Here is a 27,297-nt window from a genome sequence, read left to right as displayed (position 1 = left end):
TGGCTGAACATGCTCAAAAGACTAAATGGCCGCCTCCTATTCCTGAATGACCAAAAGGCTAATTGTTAGAAGTAAATATATTTGACGTTTTTCTCTTAACCGTTGTGCTATTTTTATACAGACCTCGACTAGGCACGGTAATGCACAGAGTGATTGGCTTGGGAGCGCTCTACCTGGTTTTTGCAGCTGTCGAAGGAGTCTTGAGAATTACAGGGGTAAAGTGGACCAATTATTGCAAATTTAAGATGCAGAATGCACCTTTTTTCACTGCCTCACACTTCTAAATAGAGAACTGTTTATGTAAATTGTGGTTCACTCTCGCGTTCTTTCAAATGTCTTTTTTCTCTTTCAATGACCCAAACCATAAATTTAGTTGAAGAATAAGATGAAAACTGAGTGCTTAAAAACGACATGGTACCAATCGATCATAGAGCCTACTGGACTGTACTCCAGTACTCTTAACGGGTTACTTAGATTTTTATTTTAGGTGGTCCTTTTTGGTTTAATTAATGTGAGGAATTTTTCAGTTCATTTTATCCAGTTCAAAAATGCTTTATTTTTCTTAAAATTTATACTAAACATATTCAGTGACTGCAGAGCCACAATCAAAAAGAAAAATGCAATGCTGAACTATATAACTAAATCAGTAGAGTACACGCCAGAGGAAGCAAGCTGCCGAGTTATCTGGTCACATTGAATGTTTCGTGCTGAATCCAGTTCTGGTCACTAAGACACAAAAGAGACATTCAAAACCTAGATGGGATTGGGAAGGGCCAACAAGACTGATCCCAATTCTGAGAGGACCAAATTGGGTGGAAAAATTGATAGAATTTAGCTTTTAATTTTGAACGTAAGCAAAAATTGTGTAGAAGGTAATAATTGGGATAGAAAAGTTGTGAAAATGTTGGAATTATTTAAGCTCTTGGAAGCTGTCAGGGGGTGTGTAGGCTTTTTGAATGGATGAATCTGATGGCCTTCTTTGTCTTGTGATATTTTTGCTTCCCTTTCCCCTCATGATGCTGCACCAGTGATGAAAAACTTGCTATGTTAGGGTGACTCAAACTGTATTGCATTGCTCCATGGTGCAGCACCTGAACGCCACAATATGTTGTAGCGGGAGGGAGAAGGAAACATTTATGTTGAAGTTACTATATCCGTATAGGTTCTGCATATGTCTGCATTGTTGATCTGCTTAACTATGATTAGGATTTAATTTGTCTTTTAACAGGAAATAATATCCTTTCTATTATCGTCTGTTTTTGAAGTTTGATTTTCTTTTCTATTTAGACTTGTTTTATCAAATTGAATCCAATTCTAAGAAAATCTAACCTTTACTTTCTTTAACACTGCAGGATCGAAGAAGTGTGCCAGTCTTGGTGGCTGATATAGTTTTAGCATTAATTGATTCCTGTTTTGTGTGGTTCATATCCTTCTCGAATTTCCTGTGATCTCTGAATATTGATCTTGAAATTAATTGTTTCGATAACGAGAGATTATGGGCAGAATTTTCAGCTTCCCTATCAGTGCATATGGAGGATATCAGATCCATCTCTTTCGATACCCCTTCAACTGAAAGGGGGTGGCTATAATGGTTAGCTGATCCAATATTGCCAGTTGAGAGCACCTCTGCTGAAGTTGAAAGTTTGGGCCCAAGTGTAATATTTATTTTAGAAAATGTAATTTAGCACAGCAATAGGATTGTCCCCTGCCTTTCTGTCAATTTCTGCAATGAATTTTAGGCAACCAGTAGCACTTTCACTTGATTCCTGTTGTTGTACTGGAGTCTATTGGTTGCAGTAGCGTAGTTATTCTGTTACTGGATTAGCATGCCAGAGGTCTGGACTAATCAATTGAGTGGGTATGTGAGGTTCAATCTCACAATGACAGTTCATGAATTTGAATTCAATTAATTAAATAAATCTACAATTAAAAAGTTAGCATCAGAAATGATCATAAAACTATCATATTGTAAAAGTGGTGGATCACTAACGTCATTTAAGGAAGTCTGGCTTATATGTGACCCCCAGACCAACAAGATTCCTAACTACCCTACTGTGGTTGGCGTGGTGGCACAGTGGTTAGCACTGCTGCCTAACAGTGCCAGGGATCCAAGTTCGATTCCCAGTTTGGGTCACCGTCTGTACAGAGTTTGCATGTTCTCCCCATGTCTGTGTGGGTTTCCTCCAGGTGCTTGGGTTTCCTTCCACAGTCCTGAAGACGTGCTGGTTATGTGCATTGGCCATGCTAAATTCTCCCTCAATGTACCCGAACAGGCATCGGAGTGTGGCAACTCGGGGATTTTCATGGTGACTTCGTTGCAGTGTAACATAAGCCTATTTGTGACACTAATAAACTTTCAAACCCTTCTAAATATTTACCCCACAAAAATGTGACTCATTACCTTAAGGGCAATTAGGGATGGCCTCTCAGGTTATTTTTCAATAGTTAAGCTTGTCTTAATGCTGCATGCCTCTGAGCCTCATTCCAGTCAAAGCCCCATTATTAACTGCAACCAAACCCTATCAATATATGCAGTAACTGTTCATGTCAAATTTTTAAACCAACCATGTAAACACTAAATTTATGATGTAAATTTACTAAACACTAAATTTATGATTTATGATGCGTTCCTCAACACATATCACCTTGGTGTATGAGCTGGATAGCTTGCACTTCATGACTGGAACTAAATGAAAGCAGTTTTATCTGGTGGTATAATGAGAGTTTGTTTTGTCCATGAGAACAATAGACTATTGTTTTCACTACCTGACTACATTATGTATCTTTGATTGTGTGCAGTTTCTCACACAGTAACTACCAGTCTAGAATATTTGTTAGTTTGAAGAAAGTCTGGGTGTTGCAGATCATCAAATTCTTTGCTCTCCCAGATGGCCTTAAAGCAGTTCAGCCGTGGGAGCTGTTCTATTTGTTAACTCATATTTGCAAAGAATTCCAACTGATATGAGATTTATTTTGCAACTTTTAAAACTAATTTTCTTTGAATGGAGTTTTGACTGAAATACTGAGTTTGAATATTAGAAATGTGAATTATTATAAAGATGAAATTGTAAACTGAGATAAATGCAGTATCAGCATATGCAACTTGAGTTTCTTTTCAGGAAATTTATTGGGAGTGGTGCAGGGCTTGCATATAGCAAGTGAAGCAAAGTCCATCGATGGAGTCTTTTTAAAGAAAAGTCTCTGGGAAGTGCAGCAAAGGGAACTCGTGCATGAATGAAACTGCAGCAACTTGTTTTAAAGTTTATTTATTTGTGTCAACAATTAGGTCCACCTCAACACTGCAATGAAGTTACTGTGAAAATTCCCCTAGTCACTTGTTAAGGTACACTGAGGAAGAATATAGCATGGCCAATGCAACTAACCAGCATGCCTTTCAGACTGTGTGAGGAAACCGGAGCACCCAGAGTAAACCTATGCAGACACGGAGAGAACGTGCAAACTCTGCACAGACAGTGACCCAAGCCGGGAAGTGAACCGGGGTCTCTAGTGCTGTGAAGCAGCAGGGCTAACCACTGTGCCACCGTGCCGCCCACTTGTGATAAACGTGGGTTTCCACCACATGGCAGCGAGTGAAGGATAGTTACATCTTACAAATTGATTATTTTACCAATAAAATGTGGTTATATAATGCAAAGTGTGTGTAAAGTCGGATAGTAGTGTGGTTTCCTGGCACAATTTACCCAATCATCTCCATGCTGGCCAGGAATCATGGTGTCACAATATATGGCCGTGAACTACAGTCCTTCTCTGACTAAGCAAAATCCTCTATGTAACTACATCCAGAATATTTTGTGACTTTAATGTTTCTGTAGAAATTATTGGAGCATTTCAAATTTTGTTCCATCTATTATATTTGGAAATTTAGTGACCTAGTTCCTGTGTGCTAGTGCTCGGTAGAATTTGTTTATTAGATTTTGTTAACTTCAGTAGATTGGGAATTTGATGGTTTGCAGGAATCTGCAATATCACCTGAAGTAAGGCCAACCAGACATGTACAAGAGCAATAAAATAAGTTGGGGCCAGGCTTGCAAAGTATGTACTGCTTGTTATGCCACCTAATTCAAAATGACTTTGAGGAAAAGACTAATCCTGGACCATGTGGGCCGTACTTATAAAACCAATTGATGCATTATTTTGCTTATGGGCGACCCTGGATAGGACCTGTTATTTGATCAATACTGTAGTGTAACTGAAGTCTTAGGCTACTGCATTTACTGCAGTTTGCTTGCTTTGCTGTTGCACAATGGATTTTCTCTCCAGCAAACAAGTCTAACTAGAGTGAATCCTTTCTATCAATCTGTCATATCAATGGGTTGGCTTGTTATTGATTGTGGACTTCTGCTTTTGTCTTTAAACTGTTTGCTTTCTTTCTCTAACTGGAATTGTTCAACATTTTAACTTTCTAGGGAAAGAAATCTGATTTTGAGCTTTTGGCCATTATCCCATTGGCTTTGCTTGATTCTGGCTTGTGCTGGTGGATATCCTTTAATAATAATCACTGCTTCCAGTCTAACGTGTTAACTTCACATGTTTTTCACTCTAAGAATCTAAAATTCACACTCGCATCAGACTGTTCTCACTGCTTTCTAAATTAATTGTTATACAAAAGTCACGTCACCCTGGTCTGTATAAATTATATCTTTTTCTCAAGGCGGGGACTAGTCTCTCTGATAGCCATCCAACATTCTGAATTGAGTTCTAAAATTCTTTACTTTTAATTCATGTGATTTTTTTTTGACACTTGTGTCAATTTAGCTAAGTTGGTAACTGTAATGCCACTGATTAAAAGGCTAACATCTCACTCCTTGAGTGCATGACCTGGGATAACTGTGCAGTGCTGAGAGAATGGCTTTGTGGGATGAGACACCCTTAAACTAAGTTGCATCTTGCTGAAAAAAACAGCCATGCTGTTGAAGTTTTTTGTCTTGTACTCATCAGGACAGAATTGGAAGAATATCAGTTCGTGTTGGTAAAGGCATTGCCATGGAGAATGCACAAGGGAACAGTTACCTGCCAAGCTTTTGTTTAAATTCAAACAAGGCAGGTCAAATCTGGTCAAGGCATTGCCATGGGGAATAAATCAGGAAATGACTGATTCAACATTTGTCTCGTTGAAAAAGATGCGATGCACGGTCATGCTCCTTCAGTCTGCAAAGGGCAGACTGTATGTGAGAATATATGTAGCTTCTAGCATGCCACACTGTGAGCCCGACTGATAGTCTTAAATTGGTTGTTGGTGTAATTCTTGGCAATCAAAATTGTTTAGCAAGTGCTGTCCAACCATGGAATCACATCATATAATGTTGGACACTGTTTTAACTTTTGAAAGCAGGGGCTGGTTGGGTATGGTCAGTCTTTCGCCTGTTGCAAAGGGACATTTGTTTGATATGATCTACTAGTCATTGGGGCATACAGCCTACAGCCCTGGCACCACACTGGCACTGAAATCCATCTACCACCTTACCTGTTTGTGTGATAGGCAGAACATCCGTCTGGCTTGCCAGACTGTTAGTGAAGAACATCATTTATGATACTGCATTATAGCAGTGTGAAACGGTTAGCTGTTTCATTCTGCTTTTGTTGCAATCCCAGCTGATATTACTGGAAATGTTACATCCCAGAGTGAAACCAGGCTTGATAGATCCTAACATTTTTTTAGAAACCGAAGGAAAATCATTGAACCAACTCATAGGAATCTGCAGATGAATTTTCAGCACAAAGGATAAAATATTTATTAAAAATGAACTATATTGCACCAAAAATAGTTGGAAAGATCTCCGTACAAACATGAGAAGATGTTTAAAGTTCTCACTATTCCTTTGCCCCAGCAGTATATTTACAGACATGCAAACCAGTGAAGAGTTACCACTAGCTTGACATGCAAAGGCTTCTCCTTTGGGATTGGCACAGTTGCAAATTATTTTCCTTTTGTGAATTCCTGAGCATTCACTCTGCTTTTCACCCAAATGATATCTCTCTTCTGACATCCAAAAATTGTGCTCTAAACTCAGTCTTCCAGTGGTACCTCTGATAAAACGGTCACTTTACTGTGCTCTATAACTGACTATTGAATCAACTACTGTCCCAATAGTCTTGAAATATTTTCTTAAAGAGTTGAAAATCCCTGTCTTCACACTCTAACAAACACTGAACTCTCTTCCCTGTATCGTCTGTGTAATTTAACTACTACCTCTAGGCAACAGTAACTTTTGTTTCTACTTTGTATTTGCTTCCCCACAATCACTAAATTTTTAATACACCTCTTTACCTTTGGGATAGTAAAACATCATATATAAATATGCACAAACTAACCCAAAAGAAGTGACGTCTGGAATCCATCGAGATTTTCTGGCACTAAGGTCCATAAATAAAACCTAAATGAAACTGAAATCCTTTTTCACTCACTCAACATGCAAATATAAATGTTCACCTTAAAAAAAATTATACATTGTTCCTAACACGATACAGTAGCACAAGTGATATTTTCCACTAACAGAATGCTCCCACCCAGCCAAAAAGACATTCTGCATTTAAACAAATGAATAATGTGGTATATGAATTTCATTACTCGTGTGATGCACAACCCTTTGGCTTTTCACAACAAGCAAAGCAGTGACTATACTCAATCAACTGGTGCTTGCATAACTCAAAATGTTCGCCGAAATCTTGCTGCCGGGATTTTACATTTCCACTGACGACACACCCCCGCCTTGGGTTTCCAAGCAGCGAGGGTGTGTTCCCAGGAATCCCTGTTGACAATGGCGAGACCATAAGATCTCGCCATCAATGAGCGTCATGCCGCCTTCTGCTGCTGCAAAACACATCATGGAGAGGGAGAGAAATCCCACGCATAATGTCCAATATTGGATGTGATTCTGTGATTGAACAGTGACACCAATTTAAGATTGTCAGTCGGGCTCTCGGTGTAGCACATGATGTGGCATGCTAGAAGCTACATGTATTCACACACATGGCCCAGTCCTTTGCAGACAGGAGGAGCATGCTCATGCATTGTGCCTTTTTCAACTAAAGCTTGGAGGACAGCCTTGACTAAACACAATCGCCCTGCTTGGTTTGAATGTAAAGTTTGGCAGTTAACTTTTCCCTGGTGCATTTTCCATGGCAATGCCTCTACCAATTTCAATCCACTTGCCAACCAATCAGCACCCTCTTTCTCATGCAGTATAAATTGTTGTTTCCTTTACAATTAATATTCTTACAAATCTGCCTTGCTGTGATAGTGTCTCATCTTGTACCCATCATGTCCTTTTCTTTCAACAACACTTGGGTTTTGTGCTGCCAAATGACAATTTGTATGTGTACCCATTCAGGAGGTCCGCAAGTTTGCAGGGTAGTACTGGCCACATTTTTCTCTAACCAACACAAGAAAACAGATTAGCAGGTTAATTAATCTTATTAGCTGTCCATGAGACCGTGGGTGTGCAAACTGACTTGTGTTTACCCAGATGGGAAGTCACAGCACCTTTAAAAGAAAATCATTGGGTATGAATGATTAATAATATATTGATGCAGATTTATTTTTTAGTTCCAGTAGTTCGAGCAATTGAGAAATATATTGTGTAATTTCGTGGTATGCAGAATTGTCCTTTGGTAGAACCACAGGATGGTGCAGAATAATGTTTTTGCAGTGTTACTAAGCCAAGTCTGGCTCTGATTCCTTAGACCAGTGATACTCAATTCTTTTGAATGGAGATTCACTTACTGAATTGTTAGTAGCTTGGGCCAAGTACTGCCTTGCATTATCCATTTGTGACCACTGTGCATGAAGATACAAAGGGACTAAAAATTACATGAGTGGATTTCAACAATGACATTGCCACATGATGGAATTGCTTGCCAGTTAATTAACTGATCTCTTTAGTATATTGAAAGCAGTTAGAAGTTGTAAAGCCATTTGTTGCATGCCTGCTGCTGAATAGTAAAAGTGATTCCCGAAACTGGACACAAACCGTATCTAGCCAATTTCTAGTATTTCATGGCAGGGAGGATAGTTTTAAAAGTACTGCAGCATTAAGGATAAGTTCAATTTGTAAATTGATTCCGTACCTTGATTCCTGTACGTTGGCATCAGCCACAAAGCCCTTTTTGTTTCCTTAGTGTCAGCACCTTCTATAACCTGCTATTCATCCATTTTGTATTTAGAAAAAAATCCTTGTTTTAATTTGTTGCAAGTGGTTTCATTCATTTTTTTTAAAAAATGCATGTTCAATTTGCACACTTGTGAAGTTAATCATTGAGCTACTTTGAGTCTCTCTGAAGTTGAGCCTGGGTGGGTATCTGTGTGGTGGGTGGATGTAGGTGTAAACTGATTGAAAATTGATTGGAAAAGTCAGTTATCTTCACTCGGTCAGATTTGAAGACTCCCTTATGGGTAGTGCTCTGCCGTTTGAGTAGCCTGTGGCTATGATATGAATTCTTGGTAGCTGTGTTGTCAGATTGCAAGCAAAGCTGAGGTGCTTTGCTGAGTGGGGGTGTCAGCGATCCAAAGGGCTTTGGTGCTCTTCTTTGCAATTGACTGGAGCATTACTGATTCCAGAAAAAATCATTTACACATAGGTGAGCAATAGTAAGAATTGCAGAAAAGTAGGCGTACCAATTTTTTTGGCATCCTTGCTAACTTAGTCATTGTTTCCTCTACGGAATCCTTTCTAGTTACAATGCATAGTACTTAGCTGGGGATGCTCCAGGCTCATATTTACCTGTAAATTTGGTAGGAATAATCTTCATTTATTTGTCTTTTAGAACAAGTGCCATCAAACAATATGTTCGCTACATAAAAGGTATGAAAAGGACAAAGCAAGAAAGAATGGTGAAAGATAAAATTAAATCAAACCAGAATTTGGTGCCCAAAGGAACTAGCAAAAGAACGAGTGTGGTGAGAGAAGGGAGTTCAGAACAGAAATCGAGTGAATCATTTTAACTAATCACGTCTTAATTTGATTCCTGATCTGTCTCAAGTTAGCCAATCTTAACCTTGATGACAGGAGGTGCTTCAGTTGAACCATGTTATCTCCAGGCTGATAAAAGAAACAGATGTCCGATTGTGTGTGGATAACTGATGAGGATAAGATAAGGTTGGTTATGATGGCTGCCATTATTTAGTAGCGCCAAGTGTTCTCTGTTCCTGTGTGAAGCACAGGAGGGCTGCTGGTGCCTGAGGAATTACACTTCAATCCTTCCAGAGTGGAAGGGGAAATTGGAATGACTGAGAAAGGTGTGATGACCTTTGATTCAGAAGCAGTACAGTAAGGATTTTTAAAATAATTTCTTTAAAAAGGTCTCTGGAATCTGTAATTGCTTTTAAGAAAGTATGGAAAGGACTTGCATAGAGTGGCACAGTGGTTAGCACTGCTTCCTCACAGTGCCAGGGACCCAGGTTTGATTTCTGGCATGGGTCATTGTCAATGTGGAGTTTGCACATTCTCCCCGTGTCTGTACAGGTTTCCTTCAGGCGCTCAGGTTTCCTCCCACAGTCCAAAGATGTGTGGGTTAGGTGGATTGGCCATGCTAAATTGTCCGTAAATGTCAGGGGGACTAGCCAAGTTAAATTTATGGGGTTATGGGGAATAGGACCTGGGTGCGATTGTGGTCAAAGAACGAACAAAGAAAATTATAGCACATAATAGGCCCTTTGGCCCTCCAAACCTGCACCGACCATGCTGCCGTACAGTGCAGACTCGATGGGCTGAGTGGCCTCCTGCACTGTAGGGATTCTATGATAAAGGGATCAATTGTAATTTTTTGAATAATAAAACATCGTGATCCAAGTGACCTAAAAATTATTCACCTGAAAGCAGTACTACCAGAAAGGATATCAGGAAAGAGGCTTTGTGGCTGGCAGACAGCTATAAGCAGAGGAACTGGAGGGTGATGGTAATCAGCACACAAATGCAGACATAAAGTGAAAGCAGACAGACAGAAAGGGGAGCAGAAGCAGCTAACTGACGAGGTCAGTTTATTCTCAGAAGTTGAAAAGAAACTCTGGAAAGCTAAGCATCAGGAGGAGAGAGTTCGTAGCAGTGTCTCTCGCTGGTGATATTCATACCCATGAAACTTGAAGGTGAAAGCTGCTGTTGGATAGGACTCATGGCCTGTCCTGTGTAAATAAAGAACACAGTAAGAAGTTTAACAACACCAGGTTAAAGTCCAACAGGTTTATTTGGTAGCAAAAGCCACACAAGCTTTCGGAGCCCCAAGCCCCTTCTTCAGGTGACTCACCTGAAGAAGGGACTTGGGGCTCTGAAAGCTTGTGTGGCTTTTGTTACCAAATAAACCTGTTGGACTTTAACCTGGTGTTGTTAAACTTCTTACTGTGTTTACCCCAGTCCAACGCCGGCATCTCCACATCATAAATAAAGAACAGCCTATTGTAGAACTGTGTAGCTACTTAATGCCAGACATTTGTGTGTGGAGTGATGTGGATGCTTGTGGTTGCAGAAGACGTATCTTTGTTATGTCAAGTATTTAAGGTGACATTTACCTTTTTATTTCTATCATTTGTTAATTCATGTTTCATTTGCATTAGCTCTGATGCATGTTAAAGTAAAAGCTACAAAGAGTGGCATCTTAACGGTAGTACCTTCATTTGGGGGGATCATTCCATGAATTTGATTATTCTGGATGGGGATTGTAACAGAGGGCGTTGGGAATGACTTTGTGCTTTGGATTTGAATATTTTCATGAATAAGCATTTTCGCGATGCATGTGGTGATATCCTTTACAGCATTTTTTTCCATTGTTGAAATCATTTTCCTTAGCTTTTGTTACATATTTGTCAGCCTAGCTCAAACAATTAAAACTCTGAAATTAAGGAAAAATGCAGTGAAACTGTCACTATACAGACATTTTACCAATACATTAATTTTGGCGATAATAGGTAAGTGTTTATTTTTCAGTGCATTCCGGTTCCTCAAGTGAATTAATCTGTTGTGGCTTCCTTTGTGTATTAATGGAATTTTCTTAATTTTCCAGCATCTGTTGGGTTTATGGTATGGACAACCAAAAAGTTCAGATTGACAGCATGTCAGTCAGTAAGTTACCAAAGCATTTCAATTTATTTAAATTATTATTTTGCTGTTCGCTCTCAGACTGTTCCAAAATGCTGCATGTTAGACGGAATGTTGCAAAGCCCAATTAATACTCAATGTCATCAAAATGAATCTTAACACTTTGCAATTGAAGATATTAAACGTATGATCTCACTTCGATGTTAATGATCTGGAAGTAGTTTTTTCTCTGCATTAACTGTCTGTATCAATATTTGAGATGAATTCTTTATTGCAGAGGGCTGGCTCAATAAGGCTGAGATAGATTTTTTTAATCGGTCAGGGAATCCAGAGTTATGGGGATAAGGTGGGAAAGTGGACTTGAGGATTATCATATCAGATCAGTCATGATCTCATTGAACGGAGGATCAGAATTGATGGGCCAAATGGTCTACCTCGATTCCTGTATCTTATTAACTGTTTAGCCCTAAAAATCAAACTCTGTTGTGTCCTGCTGCCCCCTCTCTGCAAGAAAGCAGGTGAGCAACACTCTTGAGGGTTGGCAGAAGGAAGAACAGCTGGTATAACTGTGTATTTTGGCATTCATGCCTTGATAATTCTGAGGTTGCTATGGAATATGTCCCTTAGCATTAATTGAATTCATTGTAAACACTTATTAAAATCAGACTTACTGTGGCTGATTGCATTAGAATCTCCATGAAGGTAGTTTTACTACATCTGCTGGCAGTAATCCACAGTTGAGTTAACTTGAATGTGTTTCTGAATAAAATTTCAAATTTGTCTAAATTGACATTAAACTTGAACCACTTTTATCTGTCTTTCATAAATTACCAGGATTGGATGGAGCTATGGGTTGATGATGCTTTCTGGAGACTCCTGTTTTCTGTCATTCTCTTAGTCATAATGTTCCTCTGGAGACCATCAGCAAATAATCAGAGGTACAAGTTTATAATTCATGTATATATATTTTTTAAATTCATGAGTTTCTCTCTTTCCCCCTTGGCTTCCTTAGTTCTTTTGCCATTTTGGACTGGCACTTTTTTCTTAATCTCTCCATGTCACTGTGATAGCTGGGCAACCTGGATGATTCTTCAGGTTGGCAAATGGTAACAGTTTTGGGATCTACATCAACAGGACAGCATGGTGGCACAGTTAGCACTGCTGCCTCACAGCGCCAGGGACCTGGGTTCGATTCCTGGCTTGGGTCACTGACTGTGTGGAGTCTGCATGTTCTCCCCGTGTCTGCGTGGGTTTCCTCCGGGTGCTCTGGTTTCCTCCCACAGTCCAAAGATGTACGGGTTAGGTGGATTGGCCATGCTAAATTCTCCCTTGGTGTACCCGAACAGGAGTGTGGTGACTAGGGGATTTTCACAGGAACTTCATTGCAGTGTTAATGTAAGCCTACTTGTGACACAAATAAACTTTAAACAATAATTTGGATGAAGGGACCAATTGTGTGGTAGCTAAATTTGCCATCGATAGCAAGATAGGTAGGAAAATAAGTTGTCAAGAGGGGTTAGAGTGTCTGCAAAAGGATATAGATAGGTTAAGTGAGTGGACATTCAGCAGGTGGAGTATAATATGGGAAAATGTGAACTTGTCCACGTTGGCAGGAAGAACAGAAAAGCAACATACTATTTAAATGGAGAAAGATTGCAGAACTCAGTGGTACAGAAGGGTCTGGGTGTCTTAGTACATGAATCAAAAAGATTTATAATGCAGGTACAGCAAATGATTAGGTAAATTGCCATGTTGGCGTTTACTGCAAGGGGAATGGAATTTAAAAATTTAAGTTTTATTGCGACTATACAGTGCTTTGGTGAGATTACATCTGGAATACTGTATAGGGTTTTGGTCTCCTTTTTTGAAAAAAGATGGAACTGCTTTTAACATAATTATGAAAAGGTTTACTCGGCTCATTCCTGGGATGAAAGGCTTGTCTTATGACGAAATTTTGAACAAATTGGGCCTATACTCATTGGAGTTTAGAAGAAACATGTCAGACCATGAGGGAACTTGATAGAGTAGATACCAAGAGGATGTTTCCACTTGTGGAGGAGGCTAGAACCAGAGGAGACAGTTTACCAATAAGAGCTCTACCATTTAAGACTGAGATGAGGAGAAATCTTTCATCTTGGAGGGTCATTGGTCTGTGAAATTCTGTTCGCCAGATGGTAGTGGACGCTGGGTCATTGAATTTATGCAAGGCAGAGAGAGTTACAGAATTTTGATGCACCAGGCAGTCAAGGTTTATATGGAACCAGAAGATAAAGTGGAGTTCTGACCACAACCAGATCAGCCATGATCTTATTGAATAACAGAGCTGGATCGGAGGGCTGAATGTCCTACTCCTAAATCCTAATTCCTGTGATTCAGTTACCCTTTTTCTGATTCAATGGTGATGGGATAAAGGTGCAGAAGAAAACATGCAAAAACACATGTTCCCAAGCTTCTAACATTCACTGAAAATACTTTGACTACATTTTTTTGTCTGTTTAATAGGAATGCGAGTTGATCGAACTTCCCCAGTAACTTGTTTTAATAGTGTAGTATGGCTTGAGCACTAATTTAGGTGGGCATTCTGATAATTGAGTCTTTCAAAGAATGTCTTAGCATTTCTATATTAAAATTCATCTGAACTACTGGTGTCATGAACTTCCAATGCACAATTCTTCGGAATTTACATTTAGTTCATGTTTCCTCCTTGGTCACCTGTTATAAAGAAATATATGGCAGCGTCTCAGATTTCTTAGTTTCAAAACTTAAAGAATTGTTAATGTGGCTTGGTGGCTTGTAAGTTGCATGGTTAAACTAATCCTGCTGCAAGAGTGCAATGCTTAGGTCTCTCAAATAATCTGGATGATAATGTTGCTTGGTGGCACTTAGAGGAGTGGGAGGGGGTGTGGCTGACATGATTTCTGGCCTATTGAAATAGCCATGATGTGGAGATGCCAGCTTTGGACTGGGGTAAACACAGTAAGAAGTTTAACAACACCAGGTTAAAGTCCAACAGGTTTATTTGGTAGCAAATGCCACTAGCTTTCGGAGCGCTGCTCCTTCGTCAGGTGGAGTGGAGATCTGCTCACAAACGGGGCATACAGAGACACAAACTCAATTTACAGAATAATGATTGGAATGCAGTCTTTACAGACAATCAAGTCTTAAAGGTACAAACAATGTGAGTGGAGAGAGCATTAAGCACAGGTTGAAGAGATGTGTATTGTCTCCAGACAGTCCTGTTACCAAATAAACCTGTTGGACTTTAACCTGGTATTGTAAAACTTCTTACTATTGAAATAACGCCATTAGACCAATATGGTACTCGTGCTGCATTTTACCTTGATCAGATAAGGTTGAATTATAAAGCCATACCATGAAAAGTATCTAAGCTCACACTTGGAAGTGTTACTTGGGAGATGTATTGAGGCTGCTGGCAGCCTGAATCATTACTTTCATAGGAGGGGGGGGTGGGTGGAGAGATGTGATGTGATATTTTATTTTCTAATACATTTTCTGATTTAGTCTTTCCCTTGGGTTTTTTTAATTAACTTCAGATATGCATTTACTCCTCTTATTGATGACCCAGATGATGAAATGAATGAACTGGTTGGAGCAAACTTTGGTATGTATATATACTTGCATCTCTAAAGTTTCAGCTTCATTTCCATTAAATTTGCAGCGACTGTTGAATTGCAGGCAAGATCCTGCAAGCAGTGCAGTAAAAATTAGCCATTGTTTCTTAAAAGGTTGTTTAGTACAGTCAGATTGACTGTGTAGAGAAACTCTATTTAATTTGTGCTGTCGAAGCATAAATTCTTTGAACTTGACAAATGAGTTGACCTTTTCCAATGAGCCAACTCATTGTCTATTTTTTTCATGTGTACTGCCACAGTCCACATCACTCATTCAAACCATTTTTGTTGTTACTCTAAAGCTGATGGAATAAAGGCGAGAACATCCAAAGTCGGGATTAATGGCACAGCAAAACCAGGCTCCAATTTGGTGAGAAGTATTTTTGTATGTCATTCATATCCTGGAATCAACAGTTGTAAACGTTCCAATGTAAAGTATTGATCTTGGATAGGTTTGAAATGGTATCAGAATGTAAAGCAGTTGCTTTATTTTTCAAATGTCAAGGTGTATGTGCATTTTACAGTCAGCAGTGAAGCAATAGGGCTCACCAGTGACTTCAAGAGAGCTGCCCACAAAGGTAGCCTTGTATGCTATCTATAAGTGCTGGAAAATGGTGCTGGAAAATGAGACTAGAATGGATAGGTGAGGCACAGTGATTGGCACTGCTGTCCCACAGCACCAGGGACCCAGTTTTGATTCCCGGCTTGGGTCGCTGTCTGTGTGGAGTTTGCACGTTCTCCCCATGTCTGCGTGGGTTTCCACTGGGTGCTCCGGTTTCCTCCCACAGTCCAAAAAACGTGCATTGGCCATGTTAAATTCTCCCTCAGTGTACCCCGAACAAGCATCGGAGTGTGGCGACTGGGGGATTTTCCCAGTAACTTCATTGCAGTGTTAATGTACGCCTACTTGTGACACTAATAAATAAATAAACTTTAATAAAAAATAAACCAGTTAGAGGGATGTCTTGATGGACAAGAGCAATGTTGTTAGCAAGCAGCTGACCAGAGCGAAGAATTCACAAACAGCACACGAGGTAGTTAAAAGTACTTAATATCTTTCACTTTTTTCAGATAATGAAATAAATTCTGAATGGATTGAGAGAAACTAAAAGATAAAATATTTTTGAAATCACCATTAAGGAAATATTTGACATTCCATAATTATAAAAGTTGATTCACTGATCCGGTGAGGTTATTTATGAAGTTAGGACACTTTTACACCTTTTGAATTGAGATGTAACTGGGTGTTTACTTTTTCAAGGGATTTCTTTGCAGTGAAACTAGCAGCATAATAGTGGAAGTTTTTAGTCAATTCAAATTACTTTCCATTGCTTGCAATCTTGTGGCAGGGAAGGTTTTCTAAACACCATGCAATCTGGAGAATCACAGACAGCAGCTTCTAAGTTTCAGCGTTATTCTGCACATATGTGGACTCCAGGACTTCTTGTCAGTTTCAGTGCAGTAATAATGATGAATGCCAATGATTTTCCATCATTAACACTGTGAAATCTGGGCTATTGTATTCAAATTCCTCCAAGGCCCCCTCATCCCACCTAACCTCTAACTTCCTGCAGTCCTGCGACACTCAGAGAACTATATATTCATCCAACTATGGCCTATTGTGCATTCCCAATTCCTTCAATGGTCTACCAGTGGCACTCATGCATTCAGCCATCCTGGCCCTCAGGTCTGGAATTCTCTCCGTAAACTTCTCCATCTCTTTTTTTTTTGCCCTCTTAAAATGCTTTTTTAAAAATTCAATTGTGGGACATGGACGTTGCTGGCTGGCCAGCATTTATTGCCCATCCTTAATTGCCCTTGCTTAGAGGGCAGTTGAGAGTCAACCACATTGCTGTGGGTCTGGAATCACATGCAGGTCAGACCAGGTGAGGATGACAGATTTCCTTCCCTAAAGGACATTAGTAAACCAGATGGGTTTTTCCAACAATGATTTCATGGTTATCAGTAGATTCTTAATTCCAGATTTCTTTCATTGAATTTAAATTCCACCAACTGCCGTGGCTGGATTTGAACCCGAGTCCCCAGAACATTAGCTGAGTTTCTGGATTAATAATGTGGCGATAATACCACTAGGCCATCACCTCGCCATATTTTTAAAAAACCCACCTTTTTGTTCAAGCATTTTATCACCAGACATGTACCCAGTGTTCTAAATAGCTCCTCCTTATTTGTCTCACACGCTCTTGTGACACCGCTTGGGACATGTTACTATGTTAACAGCACCAAATAAAGCCACACATCACGCTGAGTTGCCGTGATGCTCTCAATAATTCTAAAATGTGGAACTCCCTTCCTAACAGCACTGTGGGCATGTCTACACACCAGATGAATTGCAGCTGTTCAAGAAGGTGACTCACCACCACCACCTCAAAGGGATGGGCAACTGATGCTGGCCTTGCCCGTGACGTCCTCCTCCGATAAAAGGATGTTAACGTCATCTGAATCATGGAGTCTTGCAGCACAAGAGACCATTTTTTCTGAACCAGCTCTTGAAGACTGCCGCTCCCCTACTCTTTTTCCATAACCCTACAATTGTTTTCTTCTCAAGTATATCGAGCCCTTTTTTCAAATGCAACAGGAGACCAGGTGATTTGGAAGTGAAATCTTAGATAAAGCAGTCACACATGAACTTTGGATGAGTGGCCTTAATGGACGGATTCCTATCCTTGACCAGGATTTTTCACACCTTAATTTTATTTTTTCCTCTATTTGTGACGCATGATTAAAATTGCTGCCAGAAGATTGTTCCAATCCGCCTTGTATTCAGACAAATCATTCACTTTGCAAAACGCGTGTATTTTTATATTTTGTGCAAATTGATATACTTTTTCAGAGCTTGGTTTGATGTATGTTTTTTTAAAAATAGGATGAAGATTTAAAGTGGGTCGAAGAGAACATCCCTTCTATTACAGATGTGTAATTATCATTTTATTAATTCTCTACAGCTATTCATTCTGATCTAATCCTTGCTTTGAGTATTTTAGTTTTGTTATGCTTGGTCCTGTTCTTTGTGCCTCGCTGTCCCTTCATATCCTGTCCCATTTCCTCATCTCAGATCACAGCCTACTCTTCTTTAACAGAAACCAAACTGATTGGCCAAGTTCAAACCAAGACAGAGTTTTTCTTTGCTGAGAGAGTTTATTGACTTTGTTCAGTCACACAGCTCTCCTCACACACCGTGTTTCAGCTATCTCCTATTTATGTATGCTGAAGGTATTAAATTAATCCTGCGTATCTTGAGAATCTTTTTTTAAGTTCATTTTTATGGGATGTGAGTGTTCTGAGGGCATTTCAGAATCAACCTCACTGATGTGGATCTGGAGTCACATGTAGGCCAGACCAGGTAAGGACAACAGATTTCCTTCCCTAAAGGGCATCAGTGAACCAGATAGGTTTTTCCGACAATGATTTTATGGTCAGATTTTTATTGAATTCAAATTTCACCATCAGCTGTGATGGGATTTGAACCTGGGTCCCCAGCACATAGCTCTGGGTTGCTAGCCCAGTGATAATTCCGTTGTGCCACTGCCTCCCCTATTAACACTCCCTTACCTTAATCACTGCTGCTGTTCAACTTTTACAAAAACAAATGCGTAGTGGTGACTCAGGTGACATGTTTGATCTATTTGTGACCACTTTTCCTGTATTTCAATTTTAATTATCCTTTACAATACCTTCCTGGGTTCATTTTTTTTGTTTGTGTTGGAAGTTGTTTAAATGATCAAACATCTCTCCTTCTCACCTTCCAGTCTGACAACTGCCTAACTTAGTAATCTAACAACAGTTATGTACCTGAACAGGAGTTATTTGCATCTTTTCCTATACTCTTGTTATACTTGGCTCCCAACCAACCTTAAACAAATGTCAGAATCTCACAATAGTGCTTGCCAGCTAGTTGAAGTTACTGCAGAGTTCCCTCTGTGCACCAGTGGTGAAGATACTATGCAGGTCCTTTACATGCTGATCAATTTAACATGCCATGTATATATGGCTACCCAAAAAAATTAAAGATACCACATGTTGAGGACAAAGAAATTTACAGGGATCACTATTATGCTATTGCAATATATTCCATTTCTATTCACCTGGTATGACAATTCTCATTAGCTAATGTAATTTTCATTTGTGTTTCAGTGCAATCCCTATGTTGCTGGATTCAGATGAAGTAAGTAGACAATCCTTAGACTATTATTTTAATTAAAACTGGTTCACAAACCAGTTTGCTGATTTTAGAACATGCTTGTTCTCTCTCTCTCTCTCTCTCTCTCTCCACATTTTACAAACAATGTTGTTTAATTGTCAGTTGGTTTGTTGTTTATCTGGCTTGTACAGCTGAGATCTCAGCTGCCAGTAGCTCAGTAATTATGTCAACGTTGGGGCCTTGTGTTGCTGCTGAGGGAGGCCAGGCTGTATAAAACTATGCAATGTTTTCAAGCTGCACTTGCTTCGCAACAACTTGCTCAGTTTGGGTTCCACCAGGATCGCTTGGCTCCCTACCGCATTTCAGCGTTGGTTCAAACATGAACAAAGGAGCATCAAGGCAGTGTTTGACCAAGTGTGGCATCAAGGAGCCCGAGCAAAATTGGAGTCAATAGGAATCAGGGAAAAACCATTCATTAGTTGGAAACATACCTAACACAAAGAAAGATGGTTGCGGTGGTTGGAAGCCAATCACCTCTTTTCCAGGACATTACTGTGGAGTTCCTCAGGGTAGTGCCTTAGGCCCAACCAACTTCGGCTGCTTCATCAATGACCCTCCCTCCATCATAAGGTCAGAAGTGAGGATGCTCACCGATAATTAGTATTTAGCACCATTCCCATCTCCTCAGATACTGAAGCGGTCCGTATCCAAATGCAGCAAGACCTGAACAATATCCAGGCTTGGACGATAATGACAAGTAGAATTATAGAATCCCTACAGTGCAGAAGGAGGCCATTTGGCCCATCGCGTCTGCACCAGCCACAATCCCACTCAGGCCCTATCCCCATAATCCCATGCATTTACCTTAGCTAGTCCCCCTGACACTAAGGGACAATTTTGCGTGGCCAATCCATCTAACCCGCATGTCTTTGGACTGTGGAAGGAAACTGGAGCACCAGGAGGAAACCCACGCAGACGCATGGAGAATGTGCAGATTCCACACAGTGACCCAAGCCGGGAATCGAACCCGGGTCCCTGGCGCTGTGAGGCAGCAGTGCTAATCACTGTGCCATCCGGAGGGTAACCATTGATGAGAAACTCAATTGGGCGAGCATATTAATACTGTGGTTATTGGAGTCAGAAGCTTGGGGATCCCGCAACGAGAGACTCACCACCTGACTTCTCAAAGTCTGTCCATCATCTACAAGGCACAAGTCAGTAGTGTAATGGAATATTTACCACTTGCGTGGATGACTGCAATTCCAACAAAACTCAAGAAGCTTGGCAGAATCCAGTACAAAGCAACCCATATGATTGAACAGAGAAAATTACAGCATAGGAACAGGCCCTTCGGCCCTCCAAGCCTGCACTGACCATGCTGCCTGTCTGAACTAAAACTCCCTACCCATCTGGGATCATATCCCTCTATTCCCATCCTATTCATGTATTTGTCAAGATGCCCCTCAAAAGTCAATATCCTATCTGCTTCCACTACCTCCCCCAGCAGCGAGTGCCAGGCACCAACCACCCTCTGTGTAAAAAAAAGCTTGCCTCGTACATTTCCTTTAAATCTTGTCCCTCACGCCTTAAACCTATGTCCCTTTAGTAATTGACTCTTCCACCTTGAGAGAAATAGCTTCTGGCTGCCCCATCCACAAATATTTACTCCCTCCACCACCAATGCGGTTCTACAAGATGCACTGCAGGAACTCCTCAGACAGCACCTTCCAAACACATGACCACTGCCATCTCGAAGGACAAGGATGCCGGACACCTGGGAACACCACCACTGGTAGTTTTCTTCCAAGCCACCAACCATCCTAACTTAGAAGTATATTGCCATTCCTTCACTGTCACTGGGTCAAAATCCTGGAACTCCCTCCTGAACAACATTGTGGGTGTACCTACACGATATGAACTGCAGTGGTTCAAGACAGCAGCTTACCACCACCACTTAGAGGACAGTTGAGGATGGGCTTCAAATTGTGGCCCAGCCAGTGACACCAACATCCCAAGAATAAACAACAAAATACAAAGGTTGTCATCTCTACAGAGTTGTGGGCAGATTCTATGTTTCTGAGATCCTGTTGATATCTTGACAAGATATTCTATGTATGGTCAAGAACCTAGCTGAATCCCTTGCCTGATGTTTTCATGTGGGTGAAACAGTGCTATCTGATGTGTGTCTTGCAATATGTTGTGGGATGGCAGTATTTGCAGAGGTGGCATGTGCTAGAATAATCTGCCTGTCGCATTCAAAGAGAGCATAACAAAAATTACTAAAATAACTTCTGTTTATATAGTGCCTTTAATGTTTGGAAATGTTCCACAGTGCTTCACCGAAACATTATAAAACAAAATATGACACTGAGCAACATGAGATATTCGGTTAGATGACCAAAAGCAGTCGTTTTTAACAAGTGTCTTAAAGAAGGAAAGTGAGGTAGAGCAGTGTAAGGGAGGGGATTCCAGAGCTTGGGGTCTATTATCTACGAAAGTAGAAATGACACTTGTTTGAAGTATATTTAATCAAAGAGGCATTCTTTTTAATTTTGCTCTCTTCCTATCCAAATTAGGAAATAATGACAACCAAATATGAAATGTCAAAGATGGAATGAAGTTCTTGTGCAATACAAGCCTGTATTTTACTGTGAAATTCACTTTCCACATCCTGTGGTCCAAGGACAGTGAAGGAAGAAGTGCCGCAGTTGGCTTGTTGTTCAATGGGCTGCCGGAGATGACACTGTTCATTTACTTAATGTGCAATTCTCACGCTCTAATTTATTTTTAAATTTACTTTTGAAGTGAATAAAGTAGAAAGTCCACGTAGCAGAAAACTAAGAAACTGCACTGCAACCAGACTTTGAGATGAATCTCCTTTTAAATTATTCAATTTTCTGTAATTTCTCCTTTTCCCTCTCCTCTTGGAATGAAATACTCCTCTGTGGGCTGATTGCTGAGTTGGAATGTTGTCCTTGTGACAGTATCCGTTAAGTTATCCTTCATAGAGTAACAAATATCTTGAAATATTCTGTCGTCCATCCCATTTCGCACCAACCTGTAAAGCTAGTTCCTTGTTTCGAGCGGTATTTGCCCACAGTATACTGTATGAATCATTTATAAATACAGTTGTCTTTTACTTTGAATTGTAAATGATATGGATATAGTTGGTACATATTACTGTCGGGACACTAGTATATATTTTCTGTAAATTAAACGAAAAACGTTATTATCGTGACTGACAGAGGAGAAATCGTGCTTAAGATCTGGATGATAAGCACCTGAAAAATCAGGATTTACATTTCTTGTACTGTTTGCTTTCAAAGAAAATCATGGAAATAATCATATTGTGAATGTTCAGGTTAATGAACCAAATCTAATGGAGTCGACTAGTAAAAAGTACATTGAGATTGCACACGCCGGTAAGGTGGTACTGAATTCATCGGCATTTTGTTAGCAGCAAAAACCTGAACAAATGGCCAGCTGATCTCTTGAGGCCTTCACTCTTTGCTCTTGCTGGAGTAACAGCAATGGCTCTTGACACAGTTTGCTGCTTTTTTTTTAATGCGATCTAAACAAAATTTTAAATACAGTTCTAGTTTTTTTTTCTCCCATGCCATAAAGTATTGCCGTGGGTGGATAGGTGCAGTGCTGCTAATGTCCTCGATCCAGGTGGTTTCTTGGTCAATGAGGAGGTGTAAGAAGTGATGGTGACCTTTTCCTTTTCCTTTTACTCCAACCCCTGACTCTGCTTCATTCCTTCCCCTCTCCTTAACAGGGACAGCAGCTGAGATCAGAGCTTTGCTACGTGGACAATTGCAAACCTGTCCGACCACTCTGGTTTAGCAAAGTGGAACTCTGTCACAGTATGTTGCTGTTGATAACCTTGTTAATGAGTTTTATTTATTTTTAATGCCCTGCGTACTGCCCCATGATTACTGCAGTCCTTGTTTTAAAATTAAAGAGTTACCAGTGTTGGACTTTAAGGCACAATTCTGTTCCTGCATCAAACAAATTGTGGCAACAGGGGTACCATTTTAATATAATTTAGAGGATGTATGGAAGGTATTTAAAATGGTGAATTATTGTGGATAATTCTGCAATAGATTTTTTGTTTATATGTCAAACCATTGAATATGCAAATAACTGAATATAATCATTACAAATATTGTAAAAAGGAAAATATTGCAGATGGTAGAATTATGAGATAAGAGCATCAAGTGCTTGATACTCGGGCGATGTGTCAGCAACTGTGGAGAGAGAAGAAAGGGTTAACTATCAAAATTCTGATAGGTCATGACCTGAAATGTTGACTCCAACCAGCCCCCCCAGCCCCCCCCACCCCCCCACACCTCTCTCTCTTTCTCTCTCCCTCCACAACAGCAGACAGACCTGAGAGTTTCCACTATTTTCTGTTTTTATTATAAATACTGTATTTTTCAAAATTAAATTTTTAACTGATTGCATTTTGGTAGTAACAAAGCTTCCACAAATAAGAATTTTTTTGTAAAGGAAATATGCACTTTTATTGCTTTCTCTAAAACAATGTTAACTTGTTTAAGATCGTATTGTACTTACACATTGTCTGTTTCTATTGACTGCGGTCTAAAAGGGTTAATCACAATTCCACAGGAATAATAACCTGTAAAATCGTGGTGAGTTTTTGTCCCTCTTAAATATTAATATAACTCTGAAGAGATTTCAAAAATGTAGAAACATCTTTTTACTCCATTAAATATAATACAAAAGCACAATTGAGCTACTGTTTCTCTAATTGGCAAAGATGTTCAACTTGTTTTGGCCATAGATGCTGCGATTTGCACCACAAGTTTGCATTTGGTGTTTAATTGTATAAATTGAGAAGATTTGATTTGATTTAATATTGTCAAATGTATTGGTGTTTTTTACGTGCTATACAGACAAAGCATACCGCTCATAGAGAAGGAAAGGAGAGAGTGCCGAAAGTAGTGTTACAGTCATAGGGTGTAGAGAAAGATCAACTTAATGCGAGGTAGGTCCATTCAAAAGTCTGATAGCAGCAGGGAAGAAGCTGTTCTTGAGTCGGTTGGTACGTGACCTCAACCCTTTGTAGTTTCTTGTGGTCTTGGGCAGAGCAGGAGCCATACCAAGCTGTGATACAACCAGAAAGAATGCTTTCTATAGTGCATCTGTAAAAGTTGGTGAGAGACGTGGACATGACAAAAGACTTGTGATGAAGACTTGATTTAACCTAATAAAGGTGTATATGAATGAACGTTAGAAGCAATTGCTACAGGATGGTAAGGGGGGAACCTGGTTGACATGTACAAAATTGAGGGATGTAGATAGGGAAGAACTCTTCCGTTTAGTAGAGGGAAGCACAGATTTAAGATGAGGCAGGAGATTTAGAAGGGATTTGAGGAAAACCTTTTACACCCAGAGGGTGGTGGGAACTTGGAATCGCTGCCTGAAAGGATACTAGAGGCACGAGCCCTCTCAACATTTAAAGTGGGTGGAAACCCATGCAGACATGGGGAGAACACAGTGGCCCAAGTCGGTAATCGAAATCGGGTCCCTGGTGCTGTGAGGCAGCAGTGCTAACCACTTTGCCACCCTGCCTCACCTATCCATTGGCCATGCTAAGTTCTCCCTCAGTGTATCCGAACAGGTGCTGGAGTGTAGCGACTAGGGGATTTTCGCAGTAACTTCATTACACTTTTAATGTAAGCCTACTTGTGACACTAATAAATTTTTTAAAAGGTGCTTGATGGCTGGTGTAGACATGATGGACTGAAGGGCCTCTTTCTGTGTTGTAAAATATTCATGAATTTGGGATGACTGAATGCCAGGCTATTGTGCCAAATGGGAGCTGTAATGAAACAGATCACAAGCATGTTTAGTACACAGATGGGCACAACGTGCATGCTAAACCTGTTTCAGGCCTGGATTAGACCACACTGCGTGCAGTTCTGGTCACCATATAAAAATGATATGATATGGAGGAGCTGGAGAGAGTGCGAGGATGATACCAGAAATGTGCAGCTGTGCATATCAGGAAAGGATTGACACTAAGTCTCTTGGAACGAAAGACTGAAGGGTGACTTACTAGAGGGGTTGTATTAATCGTTTCCTTTTGCTTTGGATTATTTTGTGCAGCCTGCTTAGTTCTACACCTAGCTTGCAAGTTGCCCTTTTGTATATCTCAAGCAGATAAAATTCTTGCATTGGCAGGTCTCTTGTGGGTGGTCTACCCCACACCGAAAACATGCGTCAGCCCCTAGTGCTGAATGACGCTTCTCTGGCTCTGCTGTGCACTCACTGGGGCTGTTCCTAGCAGCAGCCGGTTCCCACCACAACTGGTTCGTCTCACTCTGCACACCTTGCAGCTCGTACTTGCTTTGCTCAGTGCACTGTCACTTGGACCATCTCTACTGCTTTCTCCAGTGAAATCTTGGCTTCAGCCAGCAGTTTCTTTTGGGTGTTAGGGTTGTTGATCCCACAAACCAAATAGTCCCTCAACATGTCTCCCGACGCAGGCCCGAACTCGCAGAGCTCAGCTAGCCATCGAAATCTCACCACAAAGTTGGAGAACATCTCTTCTGGCTCCCTAACTGCAGTATGAAATTTGACCTTTAACATAAAGAAGGTATGGGGTTATAGTGATCCTTAACTAAATTGACTAACCAGTCAACATTTTTTTGTATCTGGAGCTTCAGGTGACCTCAACCACCTCACCAGATTGTAACGCTGGGCTACAGACTGCAAGCAGTATCAGCACCTTTTCTCAAACAGCCTGTCAATGTAGTTCCACAACTCTCAATCTCGTTCTATCTTCCCAAATAATGGTATCTTAAAACAGAATCTTTACCTTTTTGCACTTTGACTTCGAGTGAGCACTCCCCACTATCTCTCTTCCCCGCCCCCCACCACCCTCCAATTCTGCACTGACTGATTTGGTTTTTCCTCGTCGCCAGTGTAATAACTCAAGGTGACTCAATGTGGCAAACAATCAACTAAAGGGTTTATTAATTGAGAGGAGCTATATACAACAAAGGGTTTAACAGCACAACACAGGTCTACTAAAAATGCCCTGACTTCAACTGAAGCCCTCTGGTCCTGAGGATGCTTGCCCTCCTGATTGGCCCAGATTTACATACTTGCATTCCATTGACTTTGGCCTGGTCACATGGCCCACAAAGGAGAGGCCACACTATCAAAAAATCCATAGCATTGCCCCACTCCCCTGTTAAAGTAAATTTCAACATTTTGAAAGACCCTGCTGATTCCCACGAGTTTAGATGTGCAGAAAAAAAAGTGTAGGATCTCGCCATAGAGCAATTTTGAATGTCAACTTTCTGTTTAAGCCTGAGCTCTGCTGCCATTTCTTCCTCGGTAAGAGTTTTAAAACACCGGGTTAAAGTCCAACAGGTTTATTTGGTAGCAAATACCATTAGCTTTTGGAGCGCTGCTCCTTCATCAGATGGAGTGGATATCTGCTCTCAAACAGGGCACACAGAGACACAAAATCAAGTTACAGAACACTGATTAGAATGCGAATCTTTACAGCTAATCAGGTCTTAAAGATACAGACAATGTGAGTGGAGGGAGCATTAGGCACAGGTTAATGAGATGTATATTGTCTCCAGACAGGACAGCCAGTGAGATTCTGCAAGTCCAGGAGGCAAGCTGTGGGGCTTACTGATAATGTGACATGAACCCAAGATCCTGGTTTAGGTCGTCCTCATGTGTGCGGAACTTGGCTATCAGTTTCTGCTCAGCGACTCTGCGCTGTCGTGTGTCGTGAAGGCTGCCTTGGAGAATGCTTACCCGAAGATCAGAAGCTGAATGCCCGTGACCGCTGAAGTGTTCCCCCACAGGAAGAGAACAGTCTTGCCTGGTGATTGTCGAGCGGTGTTCATTCATCCGTTGTCGTGGTTTCCCCAATGGTTTCCCCAATGTACCATGCCTCGGGAAGGAGCAGCGCTCCGAAAGCTAATGGTATTTGTTACCAAATAAACTTGTTGGACTTTAACCTGGTGTTGTTAAAACTCTTACTGTATTTACCCCAGTCCAACGCTGGCATCTCCACATCATTTCTTCCTCTACCAGCAGAGGGTGCTCACTAGCTTTGTTTCTGATGTTGATTATTTATTGTGGAGACCTTCCAGATAACAACCAGTGGAGGGCGCTGCTATCTCATATTTAGTTAGTCCTTTTTGAGTCCAATTAACCCTGAATCATAGAATCCCTACTGTGCAGAAGGAGGCCATTCGGTCCATCAAGTCTGCACCGACAACAATCCCACCCAGGTCCTATCCCTGTATTTACCCTGCTAATCCCCCTGACACTAAGAGGTAATTTAGCATAGCCAATCAACCTAATCTGCACATCTTTGGACTGTGGGAGGAAACCAGAGCCCAGAGGAAACCCATGCAGACACGGGGAGAACGTGCAAACTCCACACAGTTAGTGGCCC

At 40.6% G+C, this 27,297-nt stretch overlaps 1 protein-coding gene across 5 annotated transcripts in view; it reads left to right on the top strand.

Moving 5' to 3' along the window:
• Positions 1 to 26,851, top strand: part of tmem87b (transmembrane protein 87B) — a 60,913-nt gene extending 34,062 nt beyond the window's left edge. Inside the window, exons 12-21 of one of the 5 annotated variants that reach the window (XM_078212271.1) lie at positions 122 to 215; positions 4,428 to 4,489; positions 10,800 to 10,918; positions 11,014 to 11,072; positions 11,883 to 11,986; positions 14,603 to 14,670; positions 14,983 to 15,050; positions 17,568 to 17,617; positions 18,836 to 18,866; positions 26,468 to 26,851. In XM_078212271.1, the coding sequence (XP_078068397.1) occupies positions 122 to 215; positions 4,428 to 4,489; positions 10,800 to 10,918; positions 11,014 to 11,072; positions 11,883 to 11,986; positions 14,603 to 14,670; positions 14,983 to 15,050; positions 17,568 to 17,617; positions 18,836 to 18,866; positions 26,468 to 26,536 (724 nt within the window). In that variant the 3' untranslated portion in view covers positions 26,537 to 26,851. Of the gene's footprint in view, positions 1 to 121; positions 216 to 1,352; positions 1,429 to 4,427; positions 4,500 to 10,799; positions 10,919 to 11,013; positions 11,073 to 11,882; positions 11,987 to 14,602; positions 14,671 to 14,982; positions 15,051 to 17,567; positions 17,618 to 18,835; positions 18,867 to 21,418; positions 23,597 to 26,467 lie in introns of those variants that run through there. The other 4 variants (XM_078212270.1, XM_078212274.1, XM_078212273.1 and 1 more) reach the window with 4 other exon arrangements.
• Positions 26,852 to 27,297: the final 446 nt, after the last annotated feature.

This window comes from Mustelus asterias, chromosome 5, assembly GCF_964213995.1.
Source record: "Mustelus asterias chromosome 5, sMusAst1.hap1.1, whole genome shotgun sequence".
Taxonomy (NCBI): domain Eukaryota; kingdom Metazoa; phylum Chordata; class Chondrichthyes; order Carcharhiniformes; family Triakidae; genus Mustelus; species Mustelus asterias.
This window is presented reverse-complemented; position numbering and strand designations above follow the sequence as displayed.